The sequence below is a fragment of the Phalacrocorax carbo genome, chromosome 10 (assembly GCF_963921805.1).
Source record: "Phalacrocorax carbo chromosome 10, bPhaCar2.1, whole genome shotgun sequence".
NCBI lineage: Eukaryota > Metazoa > Chordata > Aves > Suliformes > Phalacrocoracidae > Phalacrocorax > Phalacrocorax carbo.
The window spans coordinates 13864531-13885519 of record NC_087522.1 but is presented as its reverse complement, the minus strand read 5'-3'; the positions used below and the strand labels follow the sequence as shown (position 1 = coordinate 13885519).

The following is a 20989-nucleotide window of genomic DNA, read 5'->3' as shown; positions in this document are numbered from 1 at the left end:
TCTAGGAAAGACAGGAGCCTGCAGCTTCAGTTTTCAGTTCTCCTTAGAGATAAAAATCCCCCAACAGTTCTAATTATTTCCTCATACCATCTCTTTCCCCACTGCATCTGATTTAGGCTTGAATTCCTGTACTTTTGGGGAAGTTGTATGAAGACCCAAGTTCAAAAGGGGAACAAGTACTGACTAAATAAAATAGACTGTCAGCGGAAGAAACAGTCCATAAAGCTTGTGTTTCTAACATCCAGTGGGTTTGAATGGGATGGGTACACCAGACTACCAGTTTATGCGTAACACTGGTTTTTAATAATGTGGAAGAGCTGACCTGAAGCCCAGCTGCAGTGGCATTGCAGAGTAGGGAGAGTGATGCAAAAACCTGCTGCAGGTACCTCCAGCCTTTGCATCAGTGCAACAAAAAACCAAGAATATTTTATAGATATATGAGAGTATTTCATAGATATATGAGAGTATTTTATAGAGGACAGAAAGAGCAACTCAAGGCACTCACCAGCTGGTCGGTATTTCTACACCAATTCATGGCTCAGCTCACGTGCTGGCTCTGGGGGGGCATTTGCTTTGATTGAAAGTAGTAGTTAGGAAGATGATTTTCACAGCAGCATTTTGAAGAGATCGTGAGGTAAACGAGTGGTTTGAACACGTGCAAAGCAACTGTGATTTCCATCTTGCCGTTTGTTAGAATTTTGCCTGGTACGGTGCAAATACACTACGAGAAATGGTATAGGATAAAGGTGTAAAAACGTTAGAAAAGGGTTCGCAAGGGTTTGCCTTCTCAGGTCAAACCTCCCGGCCAACACCTCGCCCCCTGAGGCGCCGGAGCCCTGGCTCAGCACCGGCCCTCCGGCCCTGCGCGGCAGCCATTTTCCCCCGGGCCTGGTGCCGGCCTTGGCCGCGGGCCAGGCGGAGGAAGCCGCCTCCCGGGCTAGGACGTGCCCCTCAGGAGGGCAGCGCGGCGCCCGGCTGTTAGCCTCCGGGCTTCGGCCCACCGGCGGCGGATGCAGGGAAGCCCAAGGCGGGGCAACGCCTCGCCCCGCTCACGGAAAGGCCCAGCGCCAAGATGGCAGCACGGCCCCGCCCCGCCCCGCCCAGCCCGGCCCGCGCAGCCCCGCTACGGCCGTGCGGGGCCCCAGGCCCCCCGAGCCCCCGCCCGGGCCCGCCCCTACCCGCCCTGGTGCCGGCGGGGGGAGAGGGGCGCCGGAGGGCGGGGCCGCCTCAGGCCCCGGCGCATCAGGCCAGGGGGCGGGGCCGTGCCGTGCCGAGGGCGGCCACCGCGCCTGCGCCCGGCTGCAGCCATCCTCTGCGCACGGGTGTGTGACGGCGTAACCAATCTTGCTCTCGGGCCCGCTCCCCAGGACGTCACGTATGATGGGCGTGCGGACGGCCCAATGAAAGCCGGGATTGCCTTTCAAACCGGCGGTGCCGGGGTGGCGGTGGCCAGTCGGGCGTCGGGGGTGGGTGCTGGGCGGCAGCACGTTCTCAGGCGTCTCCGACGGGCTTTTACTGCGCTCGGGGCGGCGCCGGCGTTCAGTGTGTTTGGAGCCGGCGGAGGGACGGGCCCGGCCCGGGAGTATGGGGGTGAGGTAGGGCCGGCCCTGCGGCGGAGGGGAGGCGAGCGCGGCTGTCCGGCGGGGCCGGGCCTGCGCGGCGGTGGGGAGGGACGCGGAGCCGGCCGGAGGATGGAGGACAAGAAGGAGGAGGGTGAGGCGGAGATCCAGGAGCACGGGCCCGAGCACTGGTTCAGCAAGTGGGAGCGGCAGTGCCTGGCCGAGGCCGAGCAGGAGGAGGCGCTGGCCCCGGAGCTGCAGGACGAGGCGGCGGCGCAGCCCGAGCACAAGCAACAGAAGCTCTGGCACCTCTTCCAGAACTCGGCTACTGCCGTGGCGCAGCTCTACAAGGGTAAGGGGGGCGGCGGGGCGGGGGGGCACGGCTGGGGCGGGACGCGGCTCTGTGGGTGGCGGAGCCCGAGTGCGGAGGGTTTGGGGCCGGGCCCTGAGGCGCGGCGGGGCGGGTTGGGGGGGGTCGCCGAGGCCGCGGAGCCACTGGGGGTGGGGTGGGACCGGGGCCGCGGCGTCACAAAGGGGATGTGGCGGCGAGAGTGGCCCGGGTAGGGGGAGGAGCGGGCTTCCGGCCCGGGGGCTCCGCGCCCGTCCATAGAGGCAGACGGGAAAACAAAATGGCGTGAGGGGGAACCGCGGCCGCTGTCCGGACATTGCCCTTCGCGGATCTGGCGAGCAGGCTGCAGCTCGGCCCGGCCTGGCCCTCGCGCCCCGGGCGGGCGGAGGGGCCCTGCCGGCGCCGGGGAGGCCGGACGCCCCGGCGGAGAGCGGCCGCGGCGGGAGGGCGCCGGGGACGAGCCCCGCGGCTGGCCGGGGAGCGGCGGGTTGCGGGGGCGGGGAGGGTGGGGGCAGGCCGGGAAGCCCGGCCCTGCCGCCGGCGGCGGCTCCTGACGCCCAGCCCAGGGAAGAGGCTCCGACAAAATGGCGAAGTGAGGGGCCGGCCCCATTGTGCGGCGGGGCCTGCGGCGGGGGCCGGGCAGGGCGCTTCCCCGGCGGGCTGGGGGCGCCGCCGCCCTCGCCCCACCGCCCCGGACCGGGCCGCTGCCGGCCTGCCCTTGGCTGCCCTGATCCCGAGTTGCCTTTGGAAGGTGGAACAAAATGGCGAAACCTAACATGGCCGTTCGGAGTTGGTGACTCCAAAATAAACAGCGTGTGTCCTTCCCTCCCTGCAGACCGGGTGTGCCAGCAGCCGGGTCTCTCCCTCTGGGTCCCCTTCCAGAACGCCGCCACTGCGGTCACCAACCTCTACAAAGGTAAGGGGCTGCCCCCCCCCCCCCCCCCGCCCCAGCAGCCCTCCCTGCCGGGCCAAGCCGGGCCCCGCCGTGCCTCCTGCCCCGGCTTACTCATAAGCAGGGCCTGTTAATGTCTCTTATTCACCCTGATAAAATCTAACCCGAGACTGCTTCCTGAATCTTGCAAGTTTTCCCTGGGCCACTTTAGCTGATGGTAGCTGAATCTTTTTCTGTTGCCTCATGTCAGTGACTAAGAACTTAAAAGCTGTTTTATTTCAAGCCCCTTGAAAAAGGATGTTTTTTAATGTGTGGCTTGCTCTCATGAATTCGAGGGAAGAGTGCAAAAAATGTCCTGCATTTTGTCTATTTCATGGTATATTAAATGTTGGGATATTGGTATAATACATGTACATTTGTGGTGAAGCATAAGCTGGGTTTAGTGTTTGTAAAATTCTGCATAGATGTAATTTGACAAAGTTTTATCCTCTTGTGACAGTAAGGCTTCTTAAGTCAGCCTCCCAGTTTATTTTAAGCACTAGAATGTCATTATGACTATGTCCAGGGTGGCTGTACGAAAGCAGTGTTAGCCAAAACCTTGATAACAGTGCACTCTGCATGTGGCTGTGCTTTTGTGCTGTTTTACTGTGTGTTTCTATCAGTCTCTGTTTCTGAACTCTGCTCTTTAGGTTGTCACAAGAATTTTTGTCCACAGAAGAATCATTCAGTTTTTTCTAGTTCAATGTACAAAAATGATACCTGTATCAGTGGAGGCTTAAATTGGCAGAGTGTGGTATCTTCCATGCCTAGGAAGGCAGAAGTTCCAAATAGTTGTTTTTCTGACTTGTAGTTTGATTTTTGAGCTGTGTTTTTTCTTCCCTTGATCTGTACAGTGTTATCTATAGTTCTGCCTGCATGTTCTTTAATTTGTCCCAGTTTATCCATTTTGGATTTTCTTTAAGCAATTGAACTTAGCAACATGTTTGTAATGGCTGACCAGGTGTCTAACAGATGTGGACAGAGCACAGAGGAAATGTAGGTGCATAACCCTCACTGCCAGAGACTTGACTCTAGCAGAAAGTGCACTTGGATGTTGTGTATGTGTCAGGTGGTATAAAGGGGCAGCACATCACATAAAGGGTAAATAAGTATTGGCCTGAGGGAGTGGGTCAGTAGAACATGGTCTGGGACACAAGTCACTTGAGCATGGTGCCAGAGTAGCAGCAGGTAGTGTTGTCTGGAATAATTATAGGCTTTTTTTATAAATGCTTACAATATCTTTACTGTGAAGACTTTAGCTGTTTATTTTGGTTAAATCGCTTGATTACTTGTACTTTGTGCTTGTACTTTGTAGGCAAAAGGAGCCCTATTTTCTTCAATAATGTGATTAACAGAAGAGGATGTATGTGGTGATCAGAGAAACTAGAATTTAAGTAGGAAGCTGTCTTTAGTGAGGTGTAATGTAATACTTCAAAAAGCAGTACCTGAAACAAATCTTCTATTAAAACAGATCTTTAAGAAGTGCTGAGGTACCTCAGTTACTCAGAACTGCCATGTTTCAATTTTAAATTAACGTCCAAGTGGGTAGAAATTTGTTGAGAACACAGGTAGAACCATCTAGGCACTGGCATCCAAGGCAAGCTGGAGTCTCTTAATGTGAATTTGCATTCGCTGGTGATGAGCATGGGTCTTAAAAAATCTCCTGTTGTTTCTCACATACTCAGTGATATTTGTGTTTTGTGGACTCTGTCAAAACACTGCAGAAATACTTGATGTGTTAAACTGAACAGCACAAACTGCCTTTTGCCCTGTCGGCTGGTTTCTGATCTGATAAATGGTTGGAATTTTGAGGCATCAAAATTCTTTTAACAAGAGCTACGTGAAGAATAGTGCATAAGGAGAATACCATGATGTCTTGAATGTTAGCTTTTTTCTGAAAATGGATTAGAAGTTTAATATCACACCACACTGAAGGTCTTGGATCATGAATTTGATTGGTGCTGCTGATAGAGGCCTTACTTAAAGGTGTTTGATTATCTTTCAGATTGCACTAAACAAGTGAAGGCATGGCTTGTGATGTAGGATTTAGAACTTAAGGCCACTGAGAAAGCGTTAAGCATATATTAGAGTGAGACTTGTGAGCCTACAAATTACCTTATTTTTATAAAAAAAAAAGCTGAATGTTTGGTTGTGTTAGTTTTGACTTAGTAATTTCAGGATGTAGGCAACTTGACTGCTTGCATTTTTCCAGTTTAACTTTGTAAACAAAGTAGTTGTAGCTCTTACCATAAAAATCTTTTTTTCCCCAGAATGATGATGCTTGAAATTTGTCCAGGCTACATCAGTAGTCAGTGTGTTTGACCTCATAACTAGTTCGTAGTTAATCCTTCGTAAAGCATTCTCCTATACAAGGAAAGCAGGTTATTGACATAAAGCTGGGCTCCTCACCATTCAGAAGGACTTTCTCCTGGTATTTCAGGAAGTGATTAAAGGAATATTGTCAGTTTCCCAATTAGGGCCGAAGTGTTTGGGCAGCTTTTGCTAGTGAGTGCATTGGAGCCTTTGCTGTGGAATATAAAATGGCTGGAGGAATAATCTGTCATGTTGCCATTGCTTTCACAGGAATTAGCATTTGTAAATTGGCTAGCCTTTTGATTACAAAGCAGCATAGACAAAATACTCTTAGAGTGCATGGAAGTAACTAACATGTGACATGTATTCTGTGTATACCTGTACAACTTATATTCCAAAATCCCCAAGATTTAGCTATGATCAGTTTGAGATGGTTTTTCTTTTTCGGTAGGTTGTGTTATGTTTGAAGTGCAGGTCTATGATAGGGTAGATTTCAGTGCTGTCTTGTGGACAATGCAGCGGTGCCTTAGACTATGAATCTAAGAACAGTGTTTAATAGTGATTATTTTTGGTCTTTTGAGTGTGAGAAACCTACATTAGATGTGTATGTCGCTATTTACCTGTAAACCAATATATTGGACAGCTTTTCTTAAATAAATCTCTTAATATTGTTCTGGGTAAATGGTTTGTGTTGGACTTCATTAGTAAAGCAAGAATATAAAAAGCTGTTTTAATCAGCTCTGCCAGATTTTAAAAAAAACAAACCTATGGAAATCAAGTAAACGAAATTGGAGTGGGTATGTTGAAGCTCTTGCTCCATTAAAAGACTAACAGCACTAATTTTCATAAAACTGAAAAAGCTGTTGGCAAGGCTCTGATAACAAATCTGACAAACAAAAGATGAGTGTATTGTGTAGAGAATATGGTTTGTCCCACCTGTTACTGTTTTCTGAAATTTACTCATGCTTAAACTAGTAGCCAGAAATGTACTTACTGAAGTTTGAGAGCAATATAATAGCAGGCATTTAAGAGGGCCTCTTAGAGGCACTGTTATAACTGATGAGCACAGGTGACCAATTACATCAATGGAGAATGAAATTGCATTTTGTAGTAGGACTAATTGCAAATAATATCTGTCTGAAGCTTTTGTATAACAAATTTGCAATGGGATCTTAAATGGGGAAGGAAATTTTTTTTAACTTCCTTTGTAAATGGTATGTTGCCTAACTGGAAGGCATTGGGGATGCTTGTGTTCTAAATAGCTTCAAAACTATGGCCTCATGTCAATTGTCTCTGCACCTGGAATTCAGATGAAACTAGAGGGACTCTAAAGAAATCTGAGTGTTTCTGAAAATTCTTTACCTATCCAAATGAAGAAAAGAAGCTATTCCTTTTGTTTCTGTGGGGTTTCTTGCCTTTACTGATGCACTTTAAGAGTGTGATTTAAGTACCTTCCTCAGACTGACAGGTTCAAAGTGTGTTTTCTTCACGGTACTGTGATATGATTTCGTAAACAGTGCTGTAGTGTTGACCTGAAGTAAAGTAAATGGTATTTAGGTGGTGCTTGAGTTGATGTTGACTTCTTGATTTGTAAAAGGGATGGAACTTTTTTAGCTAATATTGCCTTCAGGTTTAATGTGACTCACCTTCAATACTAGCTAATTTGTTATAGCTAACTTGGTGCTGCATTACAGTAACCTGTAGAAGATCTACTTCTGTCTCATGGTTGACAGGAAGGCATATCAGTGATGTGCCATACTATACATTGTTCCATGTATAATGCTTACTAAGAAAACTTTTTTCTGTCTTCTTGCAGAAAGTGTGGATGCCCATCAGCGAAGCTTTGATGTAGGAATTCAGATTGGCTATCAGCGTCGGAATAAGGATGTGTTAGCTTGGGTTAAAAAACGCAGAAGAACTATACGTAGAGAAGACTTGATCAGCTTCCTGTGTGGAAAAGTTCCTCCTCCAAGAAATTCTAGAGCTCCCCCAAGACTGACTGTAGTATCCCCTAACCGAGCTACTTCAACAGAAACTAGCTCATCTGTAGAGACTGATTTGCAACCCTTCCGTGAAGCCATAGCTCTGCATGGTAACAGTAATTTTTTCAATACTACTTGGTTAAAATTGGGTGGGGGTTCTTAAAGGATGTCTGAATCTTGGCCCTTGTTGGTGTTGTATGTCATGTATCTGATGTTCCAGCTGAAGGTATCTCCTTAATTCTCTAAGGGAGTTTTTGCATGTATGAGGCATGTAGCTACTAAAGTTGCATAGTCAAATATTTTGAATGAGGAAAAGGTGTTGTATGAAAATGAGGATCTGTAATATTCTACAGCTGTGAACTCAACAGTTAAGTGTCAACTTTTGGTAGTGTTTTTGAAGCATGAAGAGACTTGGTATTCATACTGATGCTAAAGTAAACAGAATTCCTGGAAAATGATAATACTATGCTAGCAGTTAGTTAAAGATTAAGATTTGACTAGTAGCAAATAACTAGCAAATTTTTGCTAGGTTAGGGAGAGAATTTGATGCCTGAAGCTTCTGTCTCTGGGGTACCTTACCTCACTCTAGTACCTTTGATATGTGCTGGATAAAATAGTTTAGCATTCTACTTGGAAAGGGTACTTCACTTGCACATCATTGCATTAATCGAGTCCTGTTCAGATCTCAGTTCTAGTTCACTTTCAGTCTTAAATATCTTCCAGTGTCATACTGAATTTCCTTTTTTACCATCACCAACAATGTTGGTGGGGGATCTTTTTGCCTTTTTGGATATGAATGTTCAGTAGCTTATTCTGCATTGGACTGTTACCTAGCAAGTGAGGAAGAAAAATGAGTTTTAAATTACTCCTGAGGTAAAGTGAAGTGGGTTTTGCCTTCTAAAATTCTAAAGGGTAGCAGATCTTGAGGTATAAATAGCAGACCATTCTAAAAGTACAACCTGTGAAACTTAAATGAAAATTTTGCTGTCTTGTTATTCTCAGTGGGGGGTGGAATTAATGAGTTAATTAGATGACTAGATTCCTGAAAATGTAGTTGTTGCTTCTGCAATGCTGTGCTAGTTTTTCAAGATAGATAAGCCAGACACTGTTACTGTCTAGGTGACAGCCTAATTCTGGTATTGTTTGCTGCTCTGCCATTTAAATCAAGCATGCTTCCACCCAGTTATGCAGTTTTTGGCAGTTTTCCTTCTGATTGGAAGCTGGCTAGAGAATTCTTTGCGCTAGTATTGCTTATTCAGTAGGTAAAGCTAATTTCATAAGAACAATTGCAGAAGCTGGCTCTCATCTGATGTGATAAACACCCTCTTAAATCTTCTTTTCTGAAACTGTAGTTGAATCTGGTGTACAGTTGGCTTTTAGCTATGAAGACTGACTCTCACCTGAGAGTCAAAGCTGGATGAACTAATTTTTCAGCGCAATAAGCTCTCAAGCAGAGCATTTTTTACTGGCAATAGGACTCTATGGTCCTGATATTGTTTCTTAGCATCTGCTTTGTATAGAGGTGGTTTATGAAAGTCACTTCTCTATAGCATGGGAATCTGAATCATGAAGTATAAAGTTTTTTCATATTTCATAAACTAATACAAGGTTGTGACGACTGTAGGAAGTTCTCTGCTCTGTATTGGCACTGCACGGGGTAGAAATGCACTCTTCCCCATATCAGCTGGTTGACAAGATTACATGTCAGTCACCCTCTGGATTACGTTCTCCTGATCTCTCTTTCAATCTGGTCTTTGACACAAATGCTGTTGTGGTAATCCTTTAGTGACTAGTATTGGGCCTCATAACTGTCTTTAGGTTATTGCCTCCAATGTCTGTGTTCCTCCAGCTTCTCCCCTCCTTTTCTTTACCATTAAGGAAGTTGTGATTAGACTATCTCCCAAAGTCCTATTTTTCATAGGGCTTATCAAACTATGTTTTGATTTTGAAACCTGTGTAGGACCTTCAGGTGTGTGTATATTACTGTCCTCTGTAGGGCTATTTTATCTTCATTTTTTGGCAGGCTGTTTAAAAGTGATTTGTTGCTTCTAGGTATTGTGAGGAAACATGATAAAACCTGATGATAGTGAGCAGCAGTCTTAGCAAGTGTTCAGGACAAAGCTTTAAGGGGAATTTTTGACTGGCATGTAAAGGAGTGAGGCTTTGTTTTGTGCTGGTAGGCTTCCTGTGGAAATGCAGTATTTCTCTATTGGTAACGTGGATGGAACGAATTAGATCTGATATATAATGCTAAAACTTGCTGCTCTAAGCAAGGTATCTTTTAGTGAAGCAGGGATAGGTATGAATCTGTGTCATATTACGACACCAAATAAGGCTCTGTTGAAGTTGGGCTGGTTTATTGACTTCTCAGAAATAGGTACTAATATGTCTGAAGACTACAGTTCTATAACTTGTTGATCTTGCTCTTTGGGGGAAATAGCTGTGTTCTGATAATGTAACCTCTAAATACTTTGTAATCACATCTGACAATCTTGACAGAAGCTGCGATGATGAAGTAGCTAATAATTAAATATTTCCTGGAACATAAAATGCAATTCTAGGTGTATACCCTAGACTAAAACATTAGAAAAAAGAGTAGCTTTAGGCATAGGTGCAATCTTAAAGTGTATGCTGCATCTGAAGAGAAATCTGTTAAAAATTCAATTTGTGACCGTACCTCTATCTCAAACCTTGTTGTATCTGACCTATATCATAGCTCTGCAAGGTAGTTAACCATTTTCTTGACAAAAGCTAGGGATTTTAAACAAAGGTTAATCTTGTGATACTAGTTATCAGTAGTCTTTGTGCTATAAGGAAACTTGTTACAGCAGCTAAAAGCAAAATGATATGACAAAAAAACCCTCTACTGACACAATGTTTAAGGTGTATGTGATCTACCTCTTTTAAATCTATGGCATGTATGCTGTGCAGCTGTCACGGAAGTCTTTAGTGTAACTTAAGGGTACTTGAGAAGGAATTTTTGAAACTACATAACTTCTTGAGAGAGTTACTCTGGTAAATAAAAAAATCTTTGCCCTAAATATCAGCTTTCCATTATTAGTGTGCCGATGGGTAACCTTTGAGATAAAACATGTCTGGAAACTTGAACTGTGAATACCTGGAAAGAAATTGAAGCCTTCAAGAAAATCTGAGTAGTTGGTTCAAAGTAATGTATCTGCTATTTTACTCTGAAGTTGAAGTTTCAGGAAAATCACTTGAAGAATTGTGCATCTTAGTGTTTTTAAGATGTGATAGTAGAAGACAAATACCTTTGTTTCAATATCTCAGATACAGAGCTGGTTTTTTAACTTCCACCAGACCCTAAAATGTCATTGCAGGTAGCATAGGTATGGATGTATCTTCACCTACTTTCTGGATGTCTATTGCCATATCCAATTCTGTAAGAGAAGAGTTTCAAATGAAAGAATTACATCAAATTGAGCTAATAGTCCTAAGGTTCCCAAAAGCTGACATGTGCCAAGTAATTTTCTTCTTGGCTGTAGCTAGCATCCCAAGTCTTACAGTGCTGCTGGCTGTGCACAGTCTGTGTTTGAAACGATGCTTTGGTCTTTTAATGTGGGATATGCTCTATGCTTTATAAACCATTCTCCCAGCATAGTGGGAGAAAATGCTGTGATGTGAGGAGGGGTAAGAAGCAAGTATAGGAAGGCAATGCTGAAATGCATTGGGCTTGAGCATTCTTAACTAAAAACAATGTGAATGGGCTACAGCACAGTTGCGGAGTGTTAGTTCTTTAGCTCCTTAGCTTTAATGTTGATGTAATCACTAATGTGATTCAGTCTCTTTGGGGTGGGAAACCCTTGCTCTAGCATGAAGAAGTGTGTGGCTTAGCCCCTTTAAAGAGCCTGAATTTTCATTAGGCCTTCTTACTCTCTTCTCGGAATATTAAACTGCAATATAAAACATCAGCAGTATTTAGAGTGGAAAAGAAGCAGTTGGTGGAAGTGGGGGAGAGCAGAGTTCAGGTTAGCTTCAAAGAGTTTAACTTAAAGGTTGTGTGTGTATATATAGCTATTGTAGTTGTACATTGGTATGTCCTGCTAAAACTTGTTCTTTGAGCAGTACCGTGGAAGGGTGTGTATGACATAAAGGAGTGACAAGGATCTATCTGCATGCCATTTTGTATTTGGGGTTATTTACTAATACCTGCCTTAGTCACGCTTTACTGAAGTGTGAATGTTTTTTGATGCTTCCTGATTTAAAACTTCTGGAAAATAATAGTTAGTATTATCTCTATACTGAACAGTAGCTATCAAGTATATTTTGATGTGGTAGTGACCTGAATAACACATTCCCATTATGGATGTGGTTACAGTGCAGATAAAACAGCATTTTCAGTTTCTTAGGCTGTTGTTGACAAACTTGCTAATTTTGAGTTGACAGTTCTATTTACCTGAAGTATTTCATACTTCATAAAACTTATGCTTGTAGCCATGCATTCTAATCACTTGATAGTTTTGGAGAATACTTCATTATAAATTAGCTAGTACTAGTCACAATTTCTTCTGTACTGCAGCTTTTTCTAACTACTATAGTAAATGCTTTAGAATATAGCTTCAGGTAAAAGCAGAGTTTTGTGAAATTACTGGTTATGAAACACCATATTGTTGATGACTTGACTGAAAGATATGGCAGGAGTGAGAATGTAATAAGTATTGCAGGATATTTCAGATATGAAAGGACTAAAGTGGAAGGCATACTTAAAAAGGGAGAAGGAGCCATGTGTCCTTTCTTAAAGGCCTCTCATAAACCAAAATGTTTCCTGTAGAATGCAGTGGGAGACTTCAGGGGTGGTCATGAGATTGTGACAGAAGATGTTTCAGTAGGTGTTTGAATCTATCCTGTTGTGTATACAAAACTTAGGTGCCTGTGATTAGGTCATGTTAATCACAATACAGAAACTTGAGGTTGTGAAATAGTGTTGCTAACAGTCAAGTAATCTTACTACTTCGTTTCTGCTGTAAATGGTTAAATGCTTTTGGGAAGAGGCCTCAGTTCACTGAAAACTTAAATTTTGGAATAAATCACAATAAATGGATTTTCTGAGATTTTCTCTTTGCATTGCAACAACTTTCCAAGAAAAATGAACTGTGCATCCCAGTTCAGTTTCAGATCCTGAAAGATGCTTTCACTGTCAGCAAAAAATAGATTGCTTCTATTGCATTGCTGGTTGTCTTCAAAGGTGTTGCTTCCCTGAAATGGCAACTTGATACTTCAGTGCATGCCCTGAATTTTCTTTCTGACTCTTCCATGTTAGCTGGATTACCCTATCCTAAACTGTGATCTAAATGTTTCATTTGACGGTTCTGCTCTCTTGGATTGATGTGTAGTGCTTTAATATGGTTAACTGCCAGTAACTGATACCAAATTGTCACTCAGTCTGTTAGCGTACTTGGTAATTGTTACTTGCTAATTCAGTGTTAAATACCTGTATGAGATGCAAGATTAAACTGCAGCTAGAAGTCCATGTTGTGATGCAATATCCTTGTACTCCTATCTCTGTAGAAATTAACTCAAAACTGCTCTCCTGCCTTTAATACCAGGTTTGATTGATTTTTTTTTACTTGATTATCTCCAGAAGGTTGGTTGTGTTTAAATACGCAGTGATTCAGTATTACCTGAATATTGGAAAGTCAATGCCTGCTTGAGGCATTGCTTGCAAACCCTGGCAGTCTGTTTTAAAATACACTGCAGCATATTACAGATGCATCTTTTAATTCTGACTTATATCTACTATTAAAAAAAAAGCTTGTTAGTTGAAAAGGCTCTACTTAAGAACATAGTTCTTGAGTGATGCCAAAAAAAAAAATGTATTCTTACATCCCAGGTCAGTTTTGGGGCTATTGAAAATAATTTTCCTCTCTTTACTTGGGCACTAGTTGTAATGAAATGATGTCATGTTAAAACTGAATTAGTATATTGGTCATTTGGTTATGGGTTGTATAAATATGAGTAAATAACTGATAAGTGGTGTAAATTTTTGACTCGGTGGAAGTGACAACCCTGAACTTCCGTGTTCAAAGCAGTTTTGCTTGTAGTAGTAATGTGGGGGGAAATCTCTGCAACCAGTTTGGATTTGAAACAATGTCACCTTCTGTGCACTGTCAAATATTTTTGGCTTTAAATGTACAGGATGAATTAATGTTTTTCCTAATGTATGTCATGCCAATTGAAATTAAACTTGCTGTTGTCTTTGAATTGTGATTTGTTACCTGCCCAAATTTTGCATGTTGGTGGTTTATCCAAGTTATGGTATCCGAGCTGGCTTTTTGCTCATATATTGATGTCACCCAATTTACTGTCTTTGATAGGTGTATAGGAACATCTTTTCATAATGGTTTTGAATTTAAGCTTGACCTTAATCCTGGGAGTACTGGAATAAATGTTGTTACTGAATTAGCTTTTCACTAAAACAGCTTCTGCTTTTTAAAAACATTCCACCATTGTGAATGAAAGATTATTTTAATACTAAAAACCTGTGGGGTCCCTATCACACTTCATACCATGCTTCTGAGTTGTGTTGGAACACCGCTTAGAGCTGTAAGCGAAAGCTCTACGAAAGCATCAGTGATTAGTGTCTGTTTCTACTGGTTGTTGAATAATGCTCAGTCTGCAAAAGTATATTCTGAGCCACTACAAGATCTAAGCTTTAAAAATGTTGGTTCTACAGTAACATACAATAGAGTGAAATTGATTGACCTGTTTTATCCTGACTTCTATATCAACCTGCCGTTGCTGCAGATTGCTTTAGAATTTATCTTCCAGTTGAGGTTTCTGGCAACTGATCTAGTAGGTCTAGCAGTCTTCTCTTCACAGAGCCTCTGAAGTTGCTGTTTGGCGTATCAGCAGCTAATAGATAGGGTTTTGTTAGGCTTTACTTGTCAGTGTCAGTGTGTGACTATTGGCTGCCTACTTGACTATATAAAGATGTGTATTACAGACAAGATGGGTGATGGCTGGACAAAGGTATAGAACATTTGAGACTGGAGAAAACCTCTGAGAGCGCTCAAGATTCTGAAGGTTACCGAGATAGAAATCTTCCTGACAGCTTAACATTTGCTTGTTCTTATTGCTAGAAAAATAGACAGATGTAGATCTTGTTCTGCTGTTGTTAGTCTTCCTGCATGACTGTTGCTTTGGTAGTTTATTTCTAGGGCCGACATATCTCTGTAATTTCCTAAAAATACTCAGATTTGAAGAAGTTATGATAGCACACATGTTTGTCTTTTGATTCTGAGCTCTTGTTCACCTACAAATGTAGCCTGAATTACAAATTGAGACAAATTGTTAGGCTTTCATATATTAGCCTTTCCTAAACTTAAGTTTTGGAATGTTCTGCTTTTGCAATGTTGTAATAGCAATGTTACTGAAGACAAAAAGTTTAAATTGACATGAGGTTAATGGTTTTCTTGTTTAATTAAACATTTTATTAATAACCTGAACAGAGACAAAAGTGATTGGCGGGTACCTGTGACAGTGTTCTGGATCACATCTGTCAGTAGCAAATTTGGGGGGATTGTCATGTGGTCTTGCTTGGCTTATTTTTTTATTTGTAAGTGCTCTTCTGAATTCTGATAATACTCATGTGTTGGCTAATAGTGGCAACCATGAAATAAAGCTTCTATTTAAACACTAGCTGTGGTATAGACCTGAGATCTGCTGTCATACTGCTGTTTTCTTAGAACTATGGTGACTGAGGGGGAGTGAAAGGGAGCAGGGTGGTGGTGTGTGTTTGAAACAAGATCAAGTCAACCTGGAAAGCCCTTGACGTGGATTTTAATTCTATGTAACTATTGGCCTAGTGTGAAGCCTTCATATTGAAATGGTCTACTCTTCTGTACATATGGGTATTTTGAATAGCATGTTATGCTTATGGAGCTAGCATTTGCCATAGTGTGCTGTTACAACCTGGTGTATAAGCTCACTTTTAATGTCATAGAAAGCAGTTCTAGTAATTGCTGGATTCTTATATGGTCTTACGTGGACTAAAATCTGGGAAGGTGTGGTACAAATAATATAATGAAGTGCATTTAACACATCCCTGGAAGTCAGATGTCATCCCTTCTGCCACACGTGGGAAATAAACTTTCTTTACTGTTTGACCTAAATGCTTTTTCTTTTTTTCCCCTAGGTCTTAGTGGTGCAATGGCTAGTATAAGTGTTCGCTCAAGTACCCCAGGCTCGCCCACTCACGTGAGCAGTGGCTCCAATGCTAGTCGAAGGAGAAATGGACTCCATGATGTTGATTTGAACACTTTCATATCAGAAGAAATGGCACTCCACTTGGACAATGGTGGAACTAGAAAGCGTACCTCAGCCCAGTGTGGCGATGTCATTACAGACTCACCAACTCATAAACGCAACAGAATGATCTAAACTGCAAAAATTTCAAACCCACCATGCTGCTTGAAAGCCACTTGATCCTCAGAATACTATTGAAAAGGAAACATGAGGCCATCTTTCCATATTCACTGTTTAAGACAAATGAATTCAATAATTGCCATAAAGGAAATTTTAGATATTACATTAGATGCCTCTTGTAACTGCGGCTTTCTTAAACTATATTCTTAGCAGAGGACATCAGATATTGTGTAGTAGTTAGCAAGATCATCATAGGCGAACATGTATCCGTTCCAAGGCTAAAAGTGACCTTACTTGTATTCTTAAAGGGAAAGGAAATTTCAGATGTTTATTTGGTTATAGAATGCTTTTTTTGTCCTTTATTTCCTGCTGTGTTGAATATTTGCTTAAACAGTATTGCCAGTTTGACTGAAATTGTCTACAACATAACTTGGCATCTTTGTCAAAACTGCAGGCTTCCATTTTTGCAGCACTGTACCATGCACCTAGTTTCTATATAGTAACAGTGTGCAAGTTATAAATATTGGACTGTACCCTTTTTAGTTTTAAAAGCAGTTGATAATTCTGGTGATTGTGTGATAATGTAAAGAGGTGCTATGATGGTCATGCAATTAATACTTAATATTGAATCAATACAAGGATCTTTATTGGATTAACTTTGTGTGTTTTAGTGCTCTGAAGTAGCAATATTAAACTTTTCCCCGATTTAATTTCATAGGCTTTTAAATCAGTTTGAGAAAATATATGTACTTATTGGTATTATCCTTGTGGTAATCATACACAGTGCAGACTGCACCAGTGCTGACCTAAATTTAGAGAAAGATGTCCTGTAATTGGAAAATAGGCTTTTCTGTTCAGTATTAGTGAAGGGTAGGTTTTGTGTACACCCATATCCCATTTTACATTTCTTGTGAAGTAATTGCCCATTGCTGGGGAGGGGTGGGAGGAGAGGGAATGAGGGGGAATAGTTGGAAAAAGGGTATGTTCTAACAAGTAAGACTTCTGGTCACATGTGGAAACTTGGACTAACTTAAGCAAGATTCTGTGTGATGCCGTCTCCTTCAGGAGGGAGTGACATGCAGGTTCTGTGAAGTGCTAAGAAAATAATTTAAAACTGGAAGTTGATTATAAAGCTCTGGATTAATTAAAAAGGACAAATGGCTTTCTTTTTGTGTTGAGCTTACATTCATAGGATTGAACTCTGGCTGCCATAACTAAGCATAATCTAAAACTGAACTAGAGAGCAAGACTGACCTGCTGCAAATCCATTTCTGAATGGGGAAGGATATGTGTCAGTCTTGGAGTGTCGTAACTATTTTAACATGTAGGTGCAGTACATCTTTGGTGGAGAGCTCTGACTTTTAGGGCCTCTAAATCTCTGCCTAGGAAAGGGATAATACAGGAGGAATAAGAAAATGAAGAGCTCCAAACCTGCAAGTTGGGAAGGGGTACTTAGCAAGGTGGTATGCATGCTTTAACTGGAAGTGTAGGCTGATTCTTGGATGAAATGCAGCTATGCTAGACTCAGGCTACTCTAAAAAAAGTGCTGGTCTAGCTAAGTTAAGGCATTCTGAGCTCCATGTTAATACATAGCTCTTCAAGACTTTTGCTTATGTGCTAGTCAGATCTTTTTGTATAATCTTCCCTGTTTGAAGCAGACTTCACTGTAGTTCTCTTCCTTTTTACCCTGATGTCCTCTCATTGGTGTTCTGTAGTCAAGGCAAGACAGCAACGTGTTAAATTCTCAGAATTCAAGGCTCTCTACTAAGAGCATGATTTCCTTGCGTTGTGGTGCTTCCATCAAATTTCTTTACATTGAAGAGCTCTTGAAGATGTCAACAGTTGCACAATACTGTAGCTAGAGGTTCTGTAGTTCATGGGACAAGTGGAAAAACTGTCCAAACAAGATGGTAAAAACTGTTCAAAGCCCCCACCTGTGTTACATAGCTAAGCTTGCACATCACCCAAAGACTCAGTATACGTTAACTTCAGTTATTGCTATTAACTACGATTCATAAAACCTATTTTCTGTAAAATATTAATACTGCATAAAGCTAGTTTTTCTTTGGAGACTGCATTTTCAACAAAGATTCTGAAGATGGTATCTAAATATATGTTAGTATTTATTAGGCTGTTGGCAGAGGGATTTTTCTGTTCCAGAAGAAAAATCTAGAGTCCTGAACAGAAAGGACATGTGTGAGAACCATTCTTCCGCTCTTCTGTTTATTCATTAACTGGCTTGTACAGCTAAGATGCTTATGCTCTGCAACTTCTAACACACTTCACTATTATGTGTGGTAAAGGTAACATCACATTGGTATCAGTTCTGCGTACATGGATTGAACTGTAACAGTGCTTCTGGTCTAGCCCAAATATACAGAGCCTGTTCAAATTACTTCTCCCTTTCCTTGCAGTGAAATAAATCCTGTTAATGCTTTGAAGTGTTAATTCACTCTAGTACCACCTAAAACTAAATTTGTCTGGCTTTTTATTTAATTTCTGCCACTTTTCTTTGAAAGAAGGCAGGCCTAGATATTAAACTGGTTGCATTAATGTTTTTTGCTTGTATCTTAAATATTTGGCAACTTTTTGGTGGTTTTTTGTTTAGCCCCAACTGTTGTTTGCTCTATGTTAACCTCTGCCAGAATGATCAAAAATGCATGTATTCATCTGGGAAACACAAGGAAAACAGGTTGTCTCTCAATAGTCCAGTACCTGTTGCTCAGAAGACGATTTCTTATGCCAGTGTAGAAAACTGATGTTCTGGTAATAGCTTTCAGCTATTACCCAAACTGTAGGTCCTGGAGCCAGATGTGAGTTGACTTCCTGTAAGAAACACTGAATTGAACTGTTTAGTTTCATAAAAATGGTGCTTATTTTTGCTTTCTCCTATGAATCGTATAGTTGATCGGTCTCTTCTCCATGTACATCAAATCTAACATGAATGTGCGGCAAGTTACATAAAGTACATCCTGCACTGAAGCTACTGAGCTTGGCTTGCTTATTAATGAAGTAAGTTTTAAATGTTAAATTTAAATCTATATTACAATAAAGTAATGCAAAAATGATTTTGGCTGAAACTGAAGTCCTGCAGTTAAACTTACTCTCAAATGTGGTTTACCCAGCTGGAGTAATAGAAACTCTAAGTCATAATAAACCTAATAAAAAAATAAATGCAACTAATCAGGCTGCTTTGTAGTTATTTAAGTTTCTGAATAATAACAGTCCATCAGTAAGTCCAAAACATGATTAATATGAGCTGACAGGCTTATTTGGTTCTGCAGAGTAGGGTATTTCTTTATGAATGTAAATTGATGGGAGCTGTTCAGTCTAGGTACACCTAGGAGGTTTTCTGTCTCTTAAGGACTAATGAAGATATTAAGAATTGGGGCATACTGTTGCTTTGGTACAAGATGTTCTGCAGAGTTTAACATCACTAATACTTAGGGAAAGCACCTTAAAATATGCCACTTAACCTCTTTAGGAAGTTAAGCAGTACTGACTTCAATAGTAGAGCTTTCCAATCTCTTACAAAAGACTCTGGATTTAATTGAAATTAGGTGCTTTCATTAGCAGCTTTTACTTTAGGTGTCCCTCAACCTGCAAACTATTTTCTACTTGCTTGTATCAGCAGGTCTTTGAATTTCATTATGAAGGCAAACTTTATTCCACAAGAACTTTTAAGAATGTCTTTTTTTAAAATATTAGCATTTTTTTCACTTCTAGCCAGTAAAATGTGCCAGTCAGGGTTTGGAAAGTATTCTTAAATGACTTCTAATAAAACAGCATCTTTCAGATGTTAGCTTAGAGCTAGTAATAGTTTGGCAGAAACAAGGACTGCACATGTGGCTTGTTCCATGGAGTTCACTGCACCAGGTGGGGCTGATGTGGTTGGGGTAGCCATGAGGCCCAGTGGTGTGTGCATTCCAGATCCTATGGTTATTTAAGGTTATGAGGAAGGCCCTGGCACCTGTTGGTAACTCTGCTTCTCTAAAGCTTTCCTTGTGTGCGCATGTAACCGAATAGTATGAGGCTGGTAAACTTTCTGTGAGAGCTTATGATGAGGTGGCTCTGTAGTCAACAGTGGTGTTCTCTGCTGTCATCCTCTCACTGGGCCCCTTTCACACCATCTCAAAAGCAAAAATAAATGTGTGTTAAAGAGCAATAGTGAGTAAAGCAATCAAATTCACATCTGTGTAGTATGGAAGCACCACCTAGCCCTGTGTTGTAAAAGACTTGGAAGCTAAATGTTTCTGAGTGGGTAATAAGGTTCCAGCAATTCCTATGTGACTTTGCTTCAACTAGTGATGCTGGTGCTCTTGTGGCTGACATTACAGCATCTGTCTGGGTTTTTCAACACTGGGACGGTATGTAAGGACTGTATTTTCATTGACTAAGATGGGATGTGGTGGGGGTGTACACAAGAATATGACCTTGTTGGAATCTGCTATGAGCCTATTGGGCAGGCACTATGGCTTGTAGAAAATCCTGAACTTTAGTATAAAACAGTACTGATCAGTTGGGTAGGTGGCATCTACGACCGCTCTTAATCATGCTTTGTAATATTTCACCATTCTTACTGGGGTTTTTTAAGTGTAAAGGTCAAGTTGGTTATGGATGCCAGAGAACAGAACTGCAACCTATATGTGAAAGGAAATACCGGGGTCCTCATTTGTGTTGTTATGATGTAACACTGTCCTGCATTTTTGTCAGAAAGAAACTTGATGCTTTTCCAGCTCTGAAACTCAAGCCACAAGAATTCTGGTATTTTATAAATCTAGTGTCGTTGTTACAAAGCACTAAAGCAGAAGATATGAACCGTTTGCGTTTAAACTAGGTATACTGAGAACCTTGTTCTAAGTTCCTACTGGAGTTTTGATAGGGTCACCTCCAGCCCTTGCCCATATAGTTGTGTGAACCTCTGCTCACGGAAACTGGGCAATGCTGAGAAGTGCAAAGGTTACCATTTGTTACTTTATTAATATGTATTTTTGTGTTTTATATTGGTAACTGAATCTAACTTTCTTGTTTTGAAGTGAATTCTGGGAGTCTTATCTATAGTGCAGTATGCAAGATCAAGAGTAAGATGAGAAAGTACCAAGTTTGTTCTGTTGTTTAACTGAGTAATTACTTGACCTCATATATAGTTAATAACTCGAGTTCTGTATAGTATTGCTCCTCTGCAAGTTAATGATCTTTAGATAACTTTCAAACCACAAAAATCTTTGCATCTTTAGCGTGCTTTAGGCCAGTCTTGTAGCTATCTTCAAAAATACCTACTGTGGTTTTTTGAATATAATTAAAATTTTAAAGCTCTAGGGAAAGAGTTTTGCCACAAGTTGGCAACAGTGATATTGCCCTGTATCTATCTCATAAAGAACAACTGAAGATAACTAATGCTGTCTTCTACAAACGTTTTCTAAAATCTGTTTTCCTATTTTCTCTAAAAGCACAAACAAAAAAAAAATGTGTG

At 41.6% G+C, this 20989-nt stretch overlaps 1 protein-coding gene across 1 annotated transcript; it reads left to right on the top strand.

Annotated features, from left to right (window-relative positions):
- Nucleotides 1-1491: 1491 nt before the first annotated feature.
- HAPSTR1 (HUWE1 associated protein modifying stress responses) lies at nucleotides 1492-18699 on the top strand. Its single transcript, XM_064461943.1, has 4 exons — nucleotides 1492-1911; nucleotides 2744-2824; nucleotides 6969-7244; nucleotides 15287-18699. The coding sequence occupies exons 1-4, from the start codon at nucleotides 1692-1694 to the stop codon at nucleotides 15529-15531; spliced, it is 822 nt and encodes a 273-aa protein (XP_064318013.1). The 5' UTR covers nucleotides 1492-1691; the 3' UTR covers nucleotides 15532-18699.
- The last annotated feature ends 2290 nt before the right edge of the window (nucleotides 18700-20989 follow it).